This window comes from Argopecten irradians, chromosome 6 (genome assembly GCF_041381155.1).
Source record: "Argopecten irradians isolate NY chromosome 6, Ai_NY, whole genome shotgun sequence".
NCBI lineage: Eukaryota > Metazoa > Mollusca > Bivalvia > Pectinida > Pectinidae > Argopecten > Argopecten irradians.
In genome coordinates, this window is record NC_091139.1 from 7968552 (window position 1) to 7988608 (window position 20057).

The window sequence follows — 20057 nt, forward strand, 5'->3', positions numbered from 1 at the left end:
AATATCTCTATTGTGACGACACGATAAACTTTGGGGTTTGCACAATTCTTGGTTTTTATTTTCATAGTGGTATGAAAAAAGCTATTGGCTAATCAGAAAGCCGGATTTAGTATCAAAACAAAGACAAAAATAATGAAACAATAATGAAAGCCCACATAAATCATTTTATACACGGGAAACAAACACATTAAGCTATTAGGTATAACTTAATATATTTTAACATATTTATCAAATCGCTAAACAACGAATTACAAGAACACATCGAAGCGAGTTCCTCATTGTAACATTGTTCCTGGTGTCCGGTATTGTTAATGTATTCTCTACTAATGTATTAACATGGCAGAGCTCTGTGCCATTTAAGTTCCTGTTTTTAGTATGTAACAACATTATGTTGATTTGAATTATCATGTCAACTTCGCTTATTAATGTGAACGAATTCATATAATTTCCATTTTAAAAGGAAACAATAGCAAATATAATAAGAAAGAATGGGCAAAAATGAACAACAAAGTATCACTTTGCTTCAATTTTACCAAAGTGTTTTATGTTGGGTATAGATAACAATTATAATTAAATTTCGTTTCTACGTGAACAAACTTTAATAATCCCCTTAGGTTAATTATATGTTTTTCGTGTTGCAATAAGGCACTTGATTATCTAACCATCGTCGGAGACCCACAGGTGATCGAACTACGCTACGCTACACTTATAGGACAGCTCAATCTCAGAATACCGCTTGTCAAGTGCCATCTGATTGGCCCGACAGATTTTCCTGTCGACGTTTTAGCCAATGAGAGTGGCGGTAACATACGCTTCACAGAAGCTGTAATAAACAACATAGATTTCCATAAATATTCTCTCTCCAAACTGAAGAGTTCTCATTTTAAAAGAGTTATGCTAATTGGTTTCTATTTATAAAGTGACGTCAATGAAGCGGTACTCTGAAGTCGAGCTGTCCCACGGGTGATAAGTGTAGCGTAGTGTAGTGCGATCACCCTTGGGTCTCTGACGATGTCCTCTAACACACATACTCTTACATACACATATCAAATGAATATCAAAAAGTGATGTGAATGTTTCAATTACACACTTATTCTATAATCGTAATAATGTAATTGAAAAAATGTAATAAGCAAATGTGCTCTTATGTAATAAGCAAATATAGTGTTTCAATGAGGCTGCATAATATATTACGTGCTATTTTCGGTGCGTGATGGATAGAGCAACAGTGATTGAGATTGCTATACCATGATTAGCAAAGCAGAGTCATGATAGTGGTCATTCATCACCTGGAGATAAAACACGTATTGCTTCCATCACGCCCGATGTGTGGAACCAAACAAATGATAATATACCTTATTTGGATATATATCATTGATGGAAGATCATTAAAGGTTGATCTTAGGCCATGTGTTATTTTAGGAGATGCGCAGAGGGCGTGACAGAGTAGAAGCTATTAAAGTTATATACAAATATCAGGAGTTGCGGATAGATGGTGTTAATGTCATAGAAAAAAGTACTTATAAATCACATCGTGAAATACTAACATAAATACTAACATAAATGTTATACAAGTGTATGTGATGTTGTATAACAAGTAGGATTCCTTCAGAACCCTTAAACAACGACACCTAAGACGAGTATTATATATGTAATATACCATCATGCAGTATAACACACACATCACACCATATTTCCAAACCAAGGTAAGATGAAAAAACAAACATATACATACGTTAATTGTATATATTAATTCTTAAGAAAATCGCTAGGAGAGCGTTGTAATATCCCATAATTTCTATGATAAATTTTCCTTTAAACACATCCGATCACTTCATTATGCCTTAATTGTATATATATTATTTGTAATGATTACCAGGAAGTTAAATTCCTCCATTACACGATATAGATAGGTACCAGGAAGGCCATGTTATCAATGAAATCGTTATCATACCCAGGTCCCGCTGGAATTCTGTTTTGTTCACATCGTCACTGCTCAACGTTACCTCGTGTCGCGGGGTGTACACGAGTTGCCAGTGTTATCTTAATGGTAGTGTCATGGCAGATATAAACAGAGACTACTTAGAGGAGATTATCCATAATGATATTTAGCTGTTATGCATAGATTAAATTATAGACCCATACAATCTGATGAACTATCAATTTATTACAGTTCATACGAAAACGAACAGTTAATTGAGATATATAACGTTTCTAGTGGGGATAATATATATGGAAAGCATTTGAAACTGTTCACAAGTAATACGATAATTGATACGTTTGTTACGGGATGATGTATACAAAAGATTTTTATTTATAGATATGTACATGGTCAACATTTAATATTTAAACTCCAGTCATTTGATTTCAATGCAAATATCTAAAAAAATATATGAAACTTTGATAAAAAATGAAATTTTAATGATACATTAAATGACTGCTACACATTTAAAATCATTTAAATAAATAATGAACCCAATGTAAGTCGGAAAACTTGATATTTCCTCCTGATAGCGTAAGGAATAGATATCCCAAATACACATCTGATAGATATCACAGATACACATCCTCACCCTGATATCACAGATACACATCTAATAGATATCACAGACACACATAATCACCCTGATATCACAGATACACATCTGATAGATATCACAGATACACATCTGATAGATATCACAGATACACATCTGATAGATATCACAGATAAACATACTCATTGTACACAGATAATGTAAATCGCTCTTGCCAAGCAATCAGTGTTAATAAATCAGTTATTTTGCGGTTAAGGCCATGGTATAAAAGTAAGCTATCATGATCCTTTTTCGCAAGCAGCTCCTTGACTCATGGGAGCGTCTTATAACGTTTTCTTGTGAACTTTGTTTGTGCGTTTGTGTTTTGTAATATTAAAACTTCGGGAACGTGTCTTAACTTGGTCCTTAACTATTGTTTTACCTGTTTTTATCTTTCGATCTATTTTTAAACGTTCACAAAAATCCTGATATCGACACGTATATAGAGCCATGAAGGGTATCATAAATTGTAAATTAAAAGAATAGAAAAATTACAAATTCTTTGAAGCTATCCAATGGGCTGTCCATAGCTTTGCTGTATTTCTATGTTTGGAATCTCGAAGGCCCGAAATGTGCATAAGTCCTTGAACTGTTCTTCCGTGAACCTAGTAAGGTTGACCATATCCCCATTATCTATGGCACTCAACTGGTCAAAGTCGATGCTTTTACAAGCAATGTGTCTTTTGTAACTTAAATAATAAGTCACTCGTGTGTACTTAATTCCATATCCAACAACCACTCGTTGTGTAACCACTATATAGACGTCGAACGTCAGGTCAAAGTTTTTTTTGAAATATTAAACCAAAAATACAATTAAGCGTGCATTTTTCCTGTTAGTTTTTCATTTTCGAATTGTTAAGCATAAATGTGTTGCTGATTATATTACCTTGTTATATTTCCTCGAAATGTGTGTCCCATGTGTGGGACTAAATAGGTAAGCGTAAAAAATGAATAAATATAGTCTTCCTTGGTTCTTGACGAATAAGAGTTCTTTTTTCATCGATTTAAATGGCAACTTTGATGTTTTCACTCCTGCTTCGCACTAGTGAAATATATCAAAGTTTCCACCTCACACGATGAAATATAACTGTTATTCATTAATAACAAGGACTATCCTCTATATATTTAGATAGGGCCACTGGTCCTCTTTAGATACAGAGAAGAATTTCACTGTTGTACGTTACTCAAAAATGAAACAAACATCTGTTGGAACACTTTTCAGTAAAACGTCAACTTCCGGTTAGAAATAAGGGTCAAAGTTCAAAAGTGCATTTTAAAAAATCCTTAAAAGTTCGTGTGAAATTCTTGAAGGCCTAGAGATATGTTTATGGGCATGTTGAGATAAAGGACTGCCATGTTTTTCACATCTATTTTGAATGAATTACCTTGATCTTCATTCATCTTAAAATGACTTCGTGTGAAATTCTTGAAGGCCTAGAGATATGTTTATGGGCATGTAGAGTGATACAATCAATGACTACCGAGTTTGTTAATATGAATAACCTTGATGTTCTTAAATATTTAAACTATGCATAAGAGTCACCATACATAGTTATCATTAATATTTGAACAACTACATATAGTGTCTCTCATTGCGGGTTTGCAATATTTGTCTCCAAATATGCATTTTAACATTTTGAAGTTTCCAATAACCTATTCTGTGTTGTTTAGATATAATTACAAAACTGTTCGTATCCCTTTTACCATCAATGATGTTTTTATCGTTCTGGAAAACATGTTTCACAGCATTTGTACATAACCACGCTGATGAGTGGTGTTGCTTGTGTGTACGAGTTGATAGAGCAGAGTTCCGAATATTTATTTCTGTGTATATTCTGTATATATGAATAAATTCTTAATTTGTTTGATGGAGGTTGTGACATCTATTCACTTTTAGTGGCCGACACCCACGATTCATGGCAAAGTAACATTACTTGAGGTTTAAACTAGTGATGTATGGTATGCCATAGTATTTTCTACAATTGTTATTTTCATGTCAAAATGGACTCGATGTGTATATTCTTGTATAGTCGAATCCGGTAAAACAAGCGCTCCTTGTACATGCTATAGACACTAGTTAATATAGTGGCATGACTATTTGGTGACAGACATATGTACCAAATGTATGTGGACTAACTAAATTGAAATGTTCATTTTTTTCATATTTTGCCAACATCTATAAGCAATACAAAAACAGTGACACCTAAGGCTAGGCCTGATGTATACACACTTTTTATCAACATGTTCTAATACACTTAAGTGATATGTATGCATACAAAATATCACTAGTTTAAACAGGGTCTAAAACGTTAAAAACCTAGTATATGCATACGTGTCAACATGCATACGAGTTTGTGAACAACTATACATATTGTCACTCCTTACGGCTTTGCAATACCTGATTACGTTCAATTACTGTCATATCATAAAATGTATCATTACGTATTTTGTAATGACATTTGTAACGCCGATTTAACGCAGAATTGTTTTTATCATTTTCTTATGATGCTATTAACTTTTTATCATATTAATATTTACTCTTATTTATTTACAGATTTTGCGTGTTTTGAATAAAACAAATGTCACACTCTTTCCTGTTTATTAATAACAAATTTGCTTTAGTTATGTACAACATCCCCATTCAAATTACAATGCAATTCACTAAAACTCATATTTGAATACAAGAATTTTTAATCACCCAAACAACAATTAGGTATGTAATTTTGGTATTATGCCGTAAATTGTATAATCACATCAATAATAATTGATAAATAAACATTAATAAAACTGAGCAGGAATTTGGCTGTTGATGCACATAATAGATAACAAGTATTTTTATATAGTGGTATTTTCCTTTTTATTTCCATTCTCTTGTTTGAAAGTCATGAACATTAATAAAACTGAGCGGTATTTTGGCTGTTGATGTACATAATAGATAACAAGTATTTGTTATTTGGGAGTATTTTCTTTTTTACTTTCATTCTCTTCATTTGAAAGATACCTCTATCCTGTTGCCGATAAGTGACCAACCACAATTGATTTGTCAGTCTGTGATGTTACATGGATAAGGATAGAACATGAATGAATCAGTGATCATGACGTGGTAGGTCATTTGTTTCCAGAAGTGATTATCAGTGGAAATATATTTATTTTCCAATTGATGTTCTATAGGGAATAGTTGGAAGTGATCATATATAAGGAAATACAAGTTTTTGGTATTAACTTGTAAACGAATTGATTTTGAAGTTGTTCATCAAAACCAGTTGACATACTGCCATGTACATAGTATTATCCATAGGTTTCTTATCCGCATCCGAAGTGTTGAGGATATGTTCAGAAGATAAAAAAAATACTTTTAATTGCTAAAACCCAATTGTTTACATGATATACTCTGGCTACAGAAGCAAAGAAGTGTGTCGCTTACAACTGCCACGTAGTAAGAGCTACTTGTAAATATACATGATACTTTATTACCGAAGGAAACACTAGATGTATGTAATATCTGTGTCTGATTAAATTCAGAAACAATTAAATCATTTCAACTGAATGTGTCGATAATAAGAAAAACAAAGAGTTTATTAGCGGAAGGTAACCGAGCTAAATGAATGATCTGTCCATCTGCCTACTCTTTAAATTGTGCAAATGCATTCAATTTAAAAGGTTAAAGTGAACAGTCGGGCAAGGATGGCTAAAGTCGGTAAAAATGGTGTGAATGTATCCAGTATAATTTCTTATGAAATGGAAAAAATAAAATCTCTCGTCAAAATCTGTCTGCGTGCGAAGAAATTAATTTAAAGTATAGGAATCCTAAAACGTCCTCCCGGCTCACTATGTCCGTGGTTACATTTCCACGCAGCCTCGCTTTCAATGCTTTCAACTTTTCTTTACTTTAATGGTCAGAACTGGGAAACTAAGCAGAACTTGGCCGTCGTATTAATATGTGAGAACTTTTGGAAGGCCAATGAACGCATTTAGACTGGTTTTCTTTGCCCGACTATTCACTTTAATGAGTAAAGAAATTGTTTTGTTTTATTTAGGAATATGTAATGTTTAGGAAGTGGATAAAAATCACTGACATACGGGTAGTAACTGGTAACTGACGAGTCTCAAACGCGTCGGAGTGATATAATATCTGATGTATGTATGAGAGATGATAAGGTTGTGTTTGAGGAAGTGAGGGCATGTGTGAGGGAGTGTGTGTGGCACACAAAACGAACACGATTACATAACATGATACGAACAGTTATACGGCACAATGAAAATAGACCAACATTTAGCAACACAATGGAGCGCAATTAACCCTTCGGTAAATGGCAGCCGAAGGCAGGACCTACGGATCTATGTATGTATGTATATATAATTGATGTTATGTGTGTGGATGTGCAATTTTGTATATACAATTTATATGTATATATTGCTTGCATTTGCTAAACGTCAAATTAAAAAGTTGAAAAAATGCTGTCAGCTGGTGGAAAAGTGATTATTTGCTGCTCTGAGTGAAAAAAAGAAGAACAAATCACAATTGTTATTTGAACTACTCAAAATTCCAAAGATTCCTGAAAGAAGCTTTATAGAGCAGTCATTAATCGAAAATGTGTCATCGCTGTTTTGTTTACATGTACATTATAATGTATACAGTACACCCACAAATATATACCAAATGAAAATAAAGCTGTTCAAAACATATGGCAATTGATATAGCTTTCACATATTTGCTATTACAGATTCAAGTTTATTTAATAAGTAAATATATCTACTCAGAAACCTTTTGACCACTATATTTACCAATGCTATCATAAACATTATGTGCAATGTCTATTTTTGTTGAATCTATTCCGTCATAGTTGTCATCGTGATCGGGCATATCTGTGAACAAAAAGGTTTAAGGAGTACATAAATTGTCTGTAGACATCCTAAAATATATGAAATATTATTCGACAAAATTTTATGGATCATAATTTTTGTTACCTGTCAATATCACTATAAACAGATATAGCAGATACTTACGATATGTATGGAGTTCAGTGGAAGGTGCTGGTGTTCGAATGTTTTTACCATACACTCTAAAATATAATTAAATTAAGTTGTGAAGACGTAGAATGTTATATAACTTGATTGCAGAAGAACCTCTTTAACTGGATATGATATAAAACGAAACGTTTCAAATAATGTTCAAATAAACGTAAATGGAATAGTAAGATATATCTCGAAGTCTTTTAGTGATATTGTCTCGGCGTGGGAACATTTTTAACTAAATTATTAGTCCGCTTCAATTCCAATAGGGATACTTACAATAAGCAGTATGCATATATTTCCTACATATTTTGAGGCTAATTTTCGACACAATGTTGCAAATATATAAAGATGTCCGTATAGCTATAGAGCCAAAATCATGTTGAACGATCGAATATCACGTGTTAAAACTTTTGATACTTTTATTCACGCATGTACTTTTATTTACGCATGTACAAATGCGACGGTTTTGATCCGAGTTGCTTTCTTATTTAATTTCTAATTTTAGAAAGTGAAGGATTTTATAGAATTGATGGTAAAAATTACGTATAATGATCGATCCCAGTCGAAGACGTCTCTGTATCCTTATGCGTATACATATACCACTTTTTGTAGGTATCCCTACTAGCAAGTATTATACTGTATTATTTATTCTCTCGTTATTTATTAAAATTTTAATGACAAACACACATACATGCATGCATATATCTTTCAGAATTCGGAGTTTCTTTGGATAAATTTATACAAATTGTTGACTCTTTTTCCACACAAGGTTATCAATTAAATAATTGGACAGGTATGGGTAGTACTTGGATAGGAAACAGACATATTTTCTGATATAATCTTACAATAAATTGTGCATTTATGAATGGAGAACACAACTATATGGTGAAATATATTCTATATTGTAAATAAATTACATAAGATTATACGGATAACACGTTAATGCCTTAAATAAGCAACTTTTTTTAAGGAATTAAGAAATAAAGGGAGGAAAATGAAATAAAAAATGGTATATTTAAAGGGGCAATGCGATGAAGCGAATTTCCAAGCATAACTACGAACTTAATTATTATATAACACTAATGTACTACATTCTTTTTTAAAAATAAAACAAAACAAAAAACATTAACAAACTCCAAAGTAGGTCAGATGTGTATTCTACACCTATAAATATAGTAAATAAGTATGATATACTAATTTTAAGAGTTATTGAGGTAGTTGTAGACAAATGTTAGTCTAACCCACTAGTTCAAATTATGGTTTGGCCTACCTACGACATAGCCCCACCAATGGTACAATGACGGAACGAGCTAGTTTCGCAGCATATAGACTGATCATGGTAGTAGAAAACTTTCATTAGGACATGCTTATTTTCTAGGTAAATCGAAATTTCAATAAACTCATTGACGAAAATGTTTGTTCGATAAATTATCCAACAATATAAAATATCCTAATAGGCAAGATAAACTCACCTGATGCAGTGTATAATAAATCCTATATTGCAGCCAATGGAAATTGTGAGGATGCTACCAATCACGGCGTATCCAGTGTTGTTTTGCGAGTAGGTTGAGCCCTATAACAAACATTAATAAATTATGAATTTAAAAAAGAATACATAAACTATGAAAAAAATCTGCATTCAGATATTATTAATACCAAATCGACTCATAATGTGGATCTGAGATATATGGATATTTACACTTACCTCTTCACAATTACAGGTCTTGGCTTTTGTTTCTGTCTGTTTTTGTGCTGTTAATTATAGAATCGTCAGTTATTACTTATACTAATATGTTATAATAAAGAAACACATTATATAAACTATAATATACAAATACCTTGACAAAATACATTGAATTGATATTATATTGACGACATTTTATTAACGAAACGTGTTAAACATTTGCATAAAACAAAGGTTTATCACATAGAATAAGAGCTTAATAAGAGCACATTGAATTATGATTAAACCTTTCAAAACAAGCTTACAGTATGCGTTGCAAGCAACACATGTCCGCTGCCGTCAATGACATTTTCTAATATATGGCAAGTTAATTTCATTGCCTAGTTCTGCGATCATTATATAAAATCAAGTTATCGTCCGGAAACTGATTGAAATGATGTACCAATGTACCTTGGTCACAAGCTCGTCCTGACCAGCCTGCTTCACATCCCACGTGGTGACATGTTCCATTTGTATGGTTACAGCCAGGACTCTGACAGTGACACTCTTCTGTACAGTTAGGACCAAAATATCCTGTAAGGCATTCTGGGAAGTGACAAATAAATGAGTAATCATAACGAAAGACGGAGTTGTATCAATTTAAACATGTTTTTATATATTATGATTATTGAACATGTCTAAAGATATATATCAATCCTACCTTGGTCACAAGCTCGTCCTAACCAGCCCGCTTCACATCCCACGTTGTGACATGTTCCATTTATATGGTGACAGCCAGGACTCTGACAGTGACACTCTTCTGTACAATTAGGACCAAAATATCCTGTTCGGCATTCTACAAGTAAACAACTTTGTCATGAAAACCGGGATGTTATATACATGTATGATGTTTGTTCTGGATTATTGAGGTAATGGCAGAAATATCAATAATAATGACCACACACAAAATAAAAAGAGTCTTACCTTGACTACATGTCTGTCCCCTCCACCCTTCCGTACATCCGGGTACTTTACATACCCCAGTCCTCTTATCACAGTCAGAGTTTGCACAATAACAGGTCTGGATACAATCTCGTCCGAAAGTTTTACCGATACATCCTGCATTATTTGTAAAAGTTACACTAAGCATAACGTATTATTTTTAAATCGAAGTTATTAATGACCAGCATTACATGAATCGTTTTATCCTATCTACAGCTGAGTATGAAAACATTGCACATAATGATACTATCAGACTGTTTTATATGTAAATGTGAATGATAGATATATAATATTCTAGGCTCACGAAATAGTGTAAACCCAAGGCTTTCCGTCACTTTTTTATAGTAAACCAGAGTAGTTTCTGACAAAAGTGAAACTTTTACCGAGAAAATAATACTTTTGTTGACGCCGTGACGTCGCGAGGTTGTATTGCTTACACATATTGTGAAACAAGAAATTGTAATGCGCATGTCTTATCGACTAGAGTTCAACCACTGATCTCCTTTAGTCGTTCCACGGTAACTAGACTTCCTTCGCGCATGCGTCATTTTTTGAAAACATGGTAGCGATTGGTTGATGGTTAAACCCATGTTTATCTCTATAAGTAGAACAACATGACAATAGTCATTAGTCAGTTATCGAAGTCGCTTTGTATTACAACAGTAGATACGAGAGAAAAGGGTATATATTTTGTTTAAGAAATAAGTGAAACACATTTATATATAAACTTACGTTTACTACACGTCGGTCCGGACCACCCTTTCTGACACCCCACGTGAAAGCATAATCCGGACACATGATCACATCCGGGAACTTGGCAGTGACATACCTTGGAACAGTTATCCCCAAAGTGATCGTATTGGCATTCTGTGTACACACGGAAAAGGCACTTTCAATCAATGATTTCAGCGCAAAGATTTTACTGGAAAACATATTCTATCGATACACATGTTTCTTGATATTGTCATTGTGTTACCTTGATTGCACGTATCTCCCCTCCATCCTTCCATACATCCGGGTACCTTACACACCCCAGTCCTCCTGTCACAGTCAGAGTTAGCACAATGACAGGTCTGGTTACAGTCTTGTCCGAATGTGTGGTTGGTACAGGCTGATCACAAAACAATAATGCAATATTATTGTGATATTGAACAAAAAGCTTTTCCACAAAAAAAATAATTCACGCTTACTTATTAAGATTTTTCAATGTGGATTTTATAAACATTTAATGACTCAAAATGGGAAAATATTATTGAAATCACAATACTTGATAACAGCAGCATACTATTCTTCAAGATATAATTCCTAGTTTCAGGCATAGTTGTTTAACAAATTTTGGTTAATATACAGGATTACATAACACCTTTAAAAGTTACCTTGACTACACGAGTCTCCCCTCCATCCTTCCATACATCCGGGTACTTTACATACCCCAGTCCTCCTATCACAGTCAGAGTTAGCACACTGACAGGTCTGGGTACAGTCTTGTCCGAATGTGTGGTTGGTACAGGCTTTATAAGAGAGAGTTATTTTAGATAACCAGCAGTCCTATTTGACAAGCTTTAAATCAAAATGATTCACTTGTTAAACAAACGCGTATTTCTAAATTTATGATATAAACAGTGTTTTTGAGGGAGTGTGATATCATCTGGGCTGATATCAAATTAAATTTATGCAATTAGGCATCCTCTGATAAACCTATTTTTGAACAAACACAGAAAACGTACATTATGTTTGTGCGCACTTTTAATTATAAATACAATCAGGGTCACAATTATATATTTTCTGTGTACTCAGTTTTTCGTACAAAAATATCACGATTTGATATATTAATAAAGAAAACAAAATACTGTTAAATATATTGCATTACCTTGACTACACATGTCGGCCCTCCATCCTTCCGTACATCCGGGTACATTACATACCCCAGTCCTCCTGTCACAGTCAGAGTAAGCACAATGACAGGTCTGGGTACAGTCTCGTCCATATGTGTGGTTGGTACATGCTTTAGAGAATTTAGATGTCATTGTATGAAGGTGAATTATTCAGAGAATTATTTTATATAACATGCAGTCATATTAACCAGACTGTAAACTGTTATTACTTATTAAAGATGTCCATCACCGACAGAGCATAAACGATACTCACCAATTGAACAATAATTGGTGTTTAATAGTGTATATATATCTAATTGATACAAAAATAATAAACGACAATTTATTTTGCTTTTGGTGCATGCGCAATCACTACTTCATTCCATATAAGACATAGTGCCACGGAATTTTTTCGGAATGCAATTAATTGTTTTTAATGTTTTCATCTTGAAGTAAAATAATAAGCTCCAGTTTTCAGTGGCGGTAATGATGTAAAGTACACGTCTGCTCCTGTTTTTGCAAGCGAAATTTATAAAGGAATAATATCTGAAAACTGTCTCAAAAAAAACACGTTTTTTTTTTTTTTTTTTTTTTTGTTTGTTTTTTTTTTTTTTTTTTGTAAATTCCATATACCTTAAATACACATCGATGCATACCATAAATAAGATGACATAAGAACTTTGAATGTCTTTCTAAACAGTTTGGATTGATAATGTATTTCTTTCAAGGAATCTTCAAGTGAATTCTGAATGAAGTTGTATTAACATATTTTTCTAGTCGACACCTGGGTAGTTTATACTGCAATCAATCATGAAAAAAAGACGACACTTAAGCCAAATGAGATGCATTTCAAACAACAAAAACTTTGAGTTCTAGTAACTGTTCAAGTTTGTACTTGGTCATTCCATGTGGTAAACATATAAATGCAATAAATTAATGGATACCTTGACTACATGTCTGCCCCCTCCATCCTTCCGTACATCCGGGTAACTTACATACCCCAGTCCTCCCGTCACAGTCAGAGTTTGCACAATGACAGGTCTGGGTACAGTCTCGTCCGAATGTGTGGTTAGTACACGCTGTATAAGAAATAACTGTTTTCAGATGATCAGCTTAGGTTTTAGACCCTCTGATATCATAAATAACTTCTTAGGACTGGCATTAAGTTGATAAAAACTGTGTATACATCAGGTCATTCGCTGCGATCTCATTAGCTGATTAAAACGGTTATTACGCTACTTTCGGTACACCTAGTCATTTACTTTTATCTTTGACATAAACCCAAACACCAGAGACACTCGGTAAAAATGCATGCGCACTGCATGATATTATTGATTATTTATAGTCTTAGGAATGGAATGTATCATATATATAATATATATATATATTTTAATACATAAAACATTTTACATACACATGTATAAACAACTTGTACATGGCCATCTTTTTTACTCAGCTTCCATTCAATGCTTCTTGTTACTCTTATCAAGTTCTATCATCATTTGAATATAATTATTTTTCTTCGTTTTTTATATACTTTTCTGGCATACCACTATGAAAAATAATCCGAGGATGGCGCGAAAAACAGACGTTATCCTGGCGTCACAATACAGACATTGACGTTACGTATTGGTTCGGGAAAAAAAATCCTTAAAAATTAATAGAATGGTACATTTAAACATAATTTTGTTTTATGAAATAGATTATAAAATTAACTATAAGCATCAATGTAATTATTTTTTTTAATTTCATCGGGATATAAACAAAATTTTGTTTGCACATTGTGTGAATCCGCGTAATCTCACAAACAATTTTTTTCATACCCCGATGAAATCAAAAAATAGTGATTTCAATGCTTAGCTTAGCTAAATAGTTTCCTGTGACATAAATATGTCTTTATATGACAGAACTTATCTTATCCGATAGAAAATCTATTTAACCTTTTTTCCATTGTAATTTATAAAATCATTGTATTAACATATTGTTTTAGAAAATATTCTAGATGTAATATAACCATTGATGTTTTATGATCATAATTATATCTACTGTAAATAATGATTTCCATTACATGGTGGGGATTACTAACTTTTATAATGTTTCGACTGAAATCTCAAAAAAAAAATAAGTTTAAACTTACATTACATGTATGATGTATGAAATGGCACTTCCATAATACAAGAACATAGTAAATGCATGGAAAACAACAAAATTTGGGATTGAAATACAAAGAAACATCGATTTTATTACCGTTGTGGTAATTTCCTTGCAGAGCACTGTCACATTGTCGACTCAAATGTAAGTCCTCTTGCTTGATATGTGAATAGACAGTATGTTGATTTAACATAGAATTTTGTCAATATTTTTTCCGAAAACTGATTAATTATGATTAACAACATAATTATGCAAACATTATATGTAGATTTTGATATCTTTAAGCATAAGTAAGTATCATTAAAATCATATATTTAGATAAATAATAATTAGCTATTCCACAGGGAAATACTGTTTTTACTCAACAGAAACGTGCTTTACTTGCAAAACTTCACAGCAAAGAATTTTGTACAATATACAACCACCATTTCGTCACATACACATCTTTCATTCATTATTTATAGTTATTTTTATTTTTTACTGTTCTATTATCATATATATTAAAATTGTACCTTTTACATAAAACATTATTATGTATGTAATTTCTTAATCGTAATATAACAGACGTATTTGTGTTCAATAGTTCTCTAGAACATTCTGATATCAATTTGACATAAATAGGAGATGAGTTGTAACAATGTAAATAAATAAGAAACACATGCAATGGCAAGAAATGGTCACCAGTCATTATATGACAAAATTTAATTTAATTAGAATTACATTGGTAATTCCGCTCCACTATGATTCCCTACGATACGCTCCAATACAAGATCTAACAACGCCCCGTTCTGGGTCATTTCAGCGTGAAGCGGAATCACAAATCAAATTTTAATTACAATGGATAAACAGATAACCAATATCGATAGTTAGAATACAGGTGAACACATCAGATTTAGCATATAACTATACCTTAGAATAAAGTGACAGTATCAAAAGCAGATATTTGTTATTACATACAATCCTCTTGAATTATAATATAAATCAGTTAAAAAGCAACTCCAGTATCTGTAACATATAAACAAGCCTCTTTTGTAGTGTATTTTCACCTGTATTTTCTACATAATATAATATACGTGTTAATCGACAAACAATGTTATATAAGTAATCTGATCTACACCTGCAGTGGAAATATCTTGATCTCATTGAATCATGTTGAATCAAATTTAACAATAAACACCATACCTCCGAGCACCTGTACTTCACAAAGCTCTATGACTGCAGTCGTTTTGTTGTAATACATAGCATCCCGAGGTTCATAGTCGGCAGGTCGTCTGTTGTAGAATATAACATACTGACCAGATACAGGACAGGACAGTGACTGGATATAGGATGGTAGGCCAGGTCCGTGGTCATGGTAACACAGGTGGGCTGTTCGCAATACCTGGTGGATGTTGTGAGCAACTGAACTGTTTGACACGTAAAGGTAAAATCCGGACATTCGGAATATGTCTAAAAAGTACAGAATAATAAAACAAAATAAACAATTAAGTAAAACGATAAATTGATAGAAATATAGCAATCTGCGAACGATCGAAATAGAGACGAAGGTTATTTCGCCTGTACATTAATGACAAATTATCAAAACAGTATTAAAATGTAGCAATAAATAAAAGTAATGGTTGCAGACAAAACATAATATCCTAAATTGATTTGTTACTCTAATCTTAAACAAATAAAACTGACGTTGTGCAAGTAAGGGTTAGTCTTTTTCATATAAATTGTACCAGATATAGTATACACAGTTAAATTGATCTTGATAGTTAATTGGTTTATGATTCACTTCAAATATCACACATGGAAAGGCGACCATTTGTTTGTATTTAACATTTGCCAATAGCAAATTCAATACATTTATTACAATAAGCAATCAAAATTATAAATATTTTACATTATCTGTCTCAGTGATCAAAGTCCGAACCTAGTCTAGCTCTAAACCAGAACTAAACAGACGATTGTTCAACATTGAGATGTTTCATTTCCTTTAATACTGGTGCATGAGGAGGGCCAAACACAATGGCGGCACATTAGACAACATGCGGTACCATGACTAGGAAAAAGAAGCTTTGGATAAGTCGAGTTAAATATAACATACGTACCGCACAACAATTTGAGACCTCTAGGATAAAACCAAATCGATTTTGTGATACATAAACACAAATATACTTACACAGCTGTCTGTATACGATGTTAATTGTCTGTATCTGTTTGACACCCCCGAGATCTACTTCCCACCAGGCCTCTGGGTGATTTCCTATTAGATCTGTATGAGAACAACTTCCTGGTTTTGGTACTACATCTTTTGTTATAATACCATCCACAGCCTTGCCAGGTACATTCTTATTATCAGTGGAACTCTGTCGGGTGGTTTTACCATATGAAAGCACTCCTGAAAACGATGAATCACAAATCACAACAGTTCTTCATTTACAATAAAACAAGAATCATTTCTCACGTGAAAAACGTTTATTGTTTCTTCTATAACAATGTTATCCCCTTTACAAACGTAGTAATCACATTTGCTAACTATTGTTAATAATAATTTGATATGATAACATATTCCATTAAGTAAATCAGTATCGAAATGCACAAACATAAATTATTCCTAAAAGACAAATTATATAGATAATTAATTCATATCTATTGTTTCAACATCTGTATAGATATTGCCCATCACATTATTTTATTACTGACTCACGTGGTCCCACAAAACAGCTTTGTCCCGACCATCCAGACTGACATCGTCCTCCCGGACACGCCCCCGTGTCTATATCACACGCTCCGCCCCCGTCACAGTGACATCGGAGACTACAGGACAGTCCCATCCACCCTGTCTGACATCCCTTGACGTCACACTGTCCAGTATCCGGGTCACAGCCACCAGTTGTACAGTGACAGGTACCGCCACAGTTATATCCAAACTGACCAACTGGACATCCTACAAGTATAGAGTACTTCAATACTGTGGAATCGTAATCAAACTTTAAAAAAAAATATCGTTTAATTGATCAGTTCCACACTTCTATATATTGTAACAAAGCGATCATTTGAGAGCATTCGCGTGAATATTCGATAGATCAAAGCTATACATTTTATCTGCTCTATACATATATATGTTATATACATTATACTTATCATGTACATTTTATTATCAAAATACAGACTGGGCAGTTGTAACTGCAAAAACACAAGTATGTTTTATCTGTCTTTAAAAACGCAGTGTGCCAGTTCAAATGTTTTCATCAGTCTGTAGATCTAAATATCACACCCCTTCAGAATAGAGTTACTAAAGAAAGTATCTGATTCACGTTATTGGTAACGTAACATGTTCTGAATATACATTCAGAGCTCAGCCTGAGTACTGTAGAAATCGGAACAGCCTTGGCTGCATGGGACGTTAATGCTGTGCGTATGATATATTGCTATATGCTTTAAACATACAAGTGTCAATGCCCGAGTCTTTGAAAATCGTTTAAAGCCATCTGCTTATGGAGTGAGTCTTTCAAAAACAACTCTGTGCAGTGGAAAGTTTTCTCTATTTAACTTTTCAATGTCGTTTCCTTGTGTACATACGTAGATAGATAAGTAACAATTAACAAATAAAAGCAAACATATCAATTTTCTGTAACAATGAAACTTCACAATTACAGTGCATTTTCATTTTTGTGGGGATAATATAGGTAATGAACACTTCTTTACCTCATTGCCACCAAAATGTTCAACAAAATGTTTATATATTATGACGATAAATCAAGCATTCTTATATATATACATAGCACTTCCATTTAACAATTCATATATCATAGATTATTTTGTTTAAGACATTTATTTACAGACGAATGCTAGCTTTTCATACATTATTCTGAAAACATCTGGCATCTTCGAAACTTTGACAAAAGATGCATATCAACACCTTTACTTCATTGAACATGAAATGTATCAAGAATATTGAACTACAGGAAGATTTTGAGACCACAACCTTAGGAAAGATAACGCAAAACAAGCACATGAATATAAGTATGTATTCATTTTGTCTTATGGTGTGAATTCCTACTTCTAAAATTCTTCAGACTTCTCAGAGTATAACACTTCAGGTGTCTATATGTGCCTTTTTAAAATCAGATCAAAGTTCAACTAGGTTATATGATCGTATAGTGGTTCTTTAATTAATTGTTCCAGCAGTATGTAAACACAGTACAGGAATTCCAAACAGTTGAGTTCCATACAACCAAACAAATACCACCAAGTATGTCGGCGTTGATGTGAAAGATGCGAAAGTGTTTTTAAAATAAGATAAACATTTTAGGTTTCGTGTCCGAATCGAGTCCGGCAATTATAATGTATACGTAGGTGTTGTTAGTTTGTATACCGGCACGCAACTCTCACTCATACCCATTGACAGAGGTATTTATAGATAAAATAATATACATGTACAAAATTATTATGTAATATTTATTATCCTTAATGTGTGAAAGGTTAAAAATAAAACAGAATATACTTACCATAGACTCGGACCTCACACAATTCGATATATGCTTCAACGCCGATTGGTCTTTTATTGAAGATTACGACGTATTGCCCTTTTACACGGCATTGCCGGGTCTGGTTGAACGTTGGTAACCCTGGACCGTTGTCATGGTAAACAAAGATGACGTCGTGTTCATTGATGGAGCCAAAATTCTGGGTCATTCCGGTGTGGTTTGTTACATACAGACTGTAACCTTTCAACCGATCTGCATCTGTAGTTAAATAAGACGGATGAGATAAGAGAGATGTTATAGGTGATAGTGAAATATCTAACATTCAACACTTTGTAAACTCTATATAATAAGTTGATTATTGAGTGCCCGCCGGGTCGTAGCCCAGATCAACTTCAGGAAGACGTAAACTTAGACAGTAAATAACATATCCGTTTAATCATAGCCCGTCCTCATTTATCTTAGGAAAACAAAATCTTTACCGATAAAACGACTTATGATATATGATAATTGCATTAACATGTCTATCAAAACGGTAATTAGGTCAGTGTTCTTGTTTTTACTCTCTTGCATTAAATCAACATTTTATGACAGTTATTGAAAACCTGTAGTAATCATTGGTATATCGATAGTTCAAAAATGTATCGTATTGTTTGAGTTAACTTTAGAATCATCAACTCACATGCACGCATACACTATATGACAATCTATATTACTTTCAGTCATTTTAACTTTTTTAAATGCTATATATGTATTTAGTCTGTTTCGATGAACAGTTATCTGTACATCAGTGGTCATCAAAGCATATGTTTATCGTATCTATATATTCAAAATCCAATGTATCAAATTTAATCTAAATATCACATGCATTTGATGTTAACGATAATACAGGGATGTTGTGGTATACAACTTACTGTAATGTCTGTACGTGATGTTGATCATCTGTATCCGGTACATCTGTCCTAGGTCTACCTTCCACCAAGCCTGGTGCCGACCAGGACCTGAGTGGGAACAGTGTCCGGATTCTAAACTGGCCGTCGGTATTCCATCAACTGCTCGACCGGCGTCATAATTTTGATATGTTGAACTTTGTGTTGCGGTTTTGCGTAAAGCTAAATCTTCTTAATAAATAAAAACACGACACTAATTGATTAAACTGCATGATGCATTTTTGATATAGGCTTGAATTTGTTTGTTGTTTTTTTCTTAAAATGTGTTAAATGAAAGCTTTTTGTTTTGTTTGTTTATTTTAACATTCTATTAACAGCCAGGGTCATGAAAGGACGTGCCAAGTTTGTTG

General features: G+C 33.2%; 1 protein-coding gene across 1 annotated transcript; it reads right to left on the reverse strand.

The window, feature by feature from the left end:
• Positions 1 to 5179: 5179 nt before the first annotated feature.
• Positions 5180 to 18915, reverse strand: LOC138324872 (protein draper-like). Its single transcript, XM_069270089.1, has 16 exons — positions 18782 to 18915; positions 16978 to 17217; positions 16450 to 16668; positions 15465 to 15731; positions 13076 to 13210; positions 12128 to 12262; positions 11634 to 11768; positions 11234 to 11368; positions 10990 to 11124; positions 10240 to 10374; positions 9977 to 10111; positions 9727 to 9861; positions 9298 to 9344; positions 9065 to 9165; positions 7584 to 7639; positions 5180 to 7442 (listed from the first exon to the last, which is right to left on the reverse strand). Exons 2-16 carry the CDS (start codon positions 17102 to 17104, stop codon positions 7330 to 7332), a joined length of 2010 nt encoding a protein of 669 aa, XP_069126190.1. The 5' UTR covers positions 17105 to 17217; positions 18782 to 18915; the 3' UTR covers positions 5180 to 7329.
• Between the last annotated feature and the right edge of the window lie 1142 nt (positions 18916 to 20057).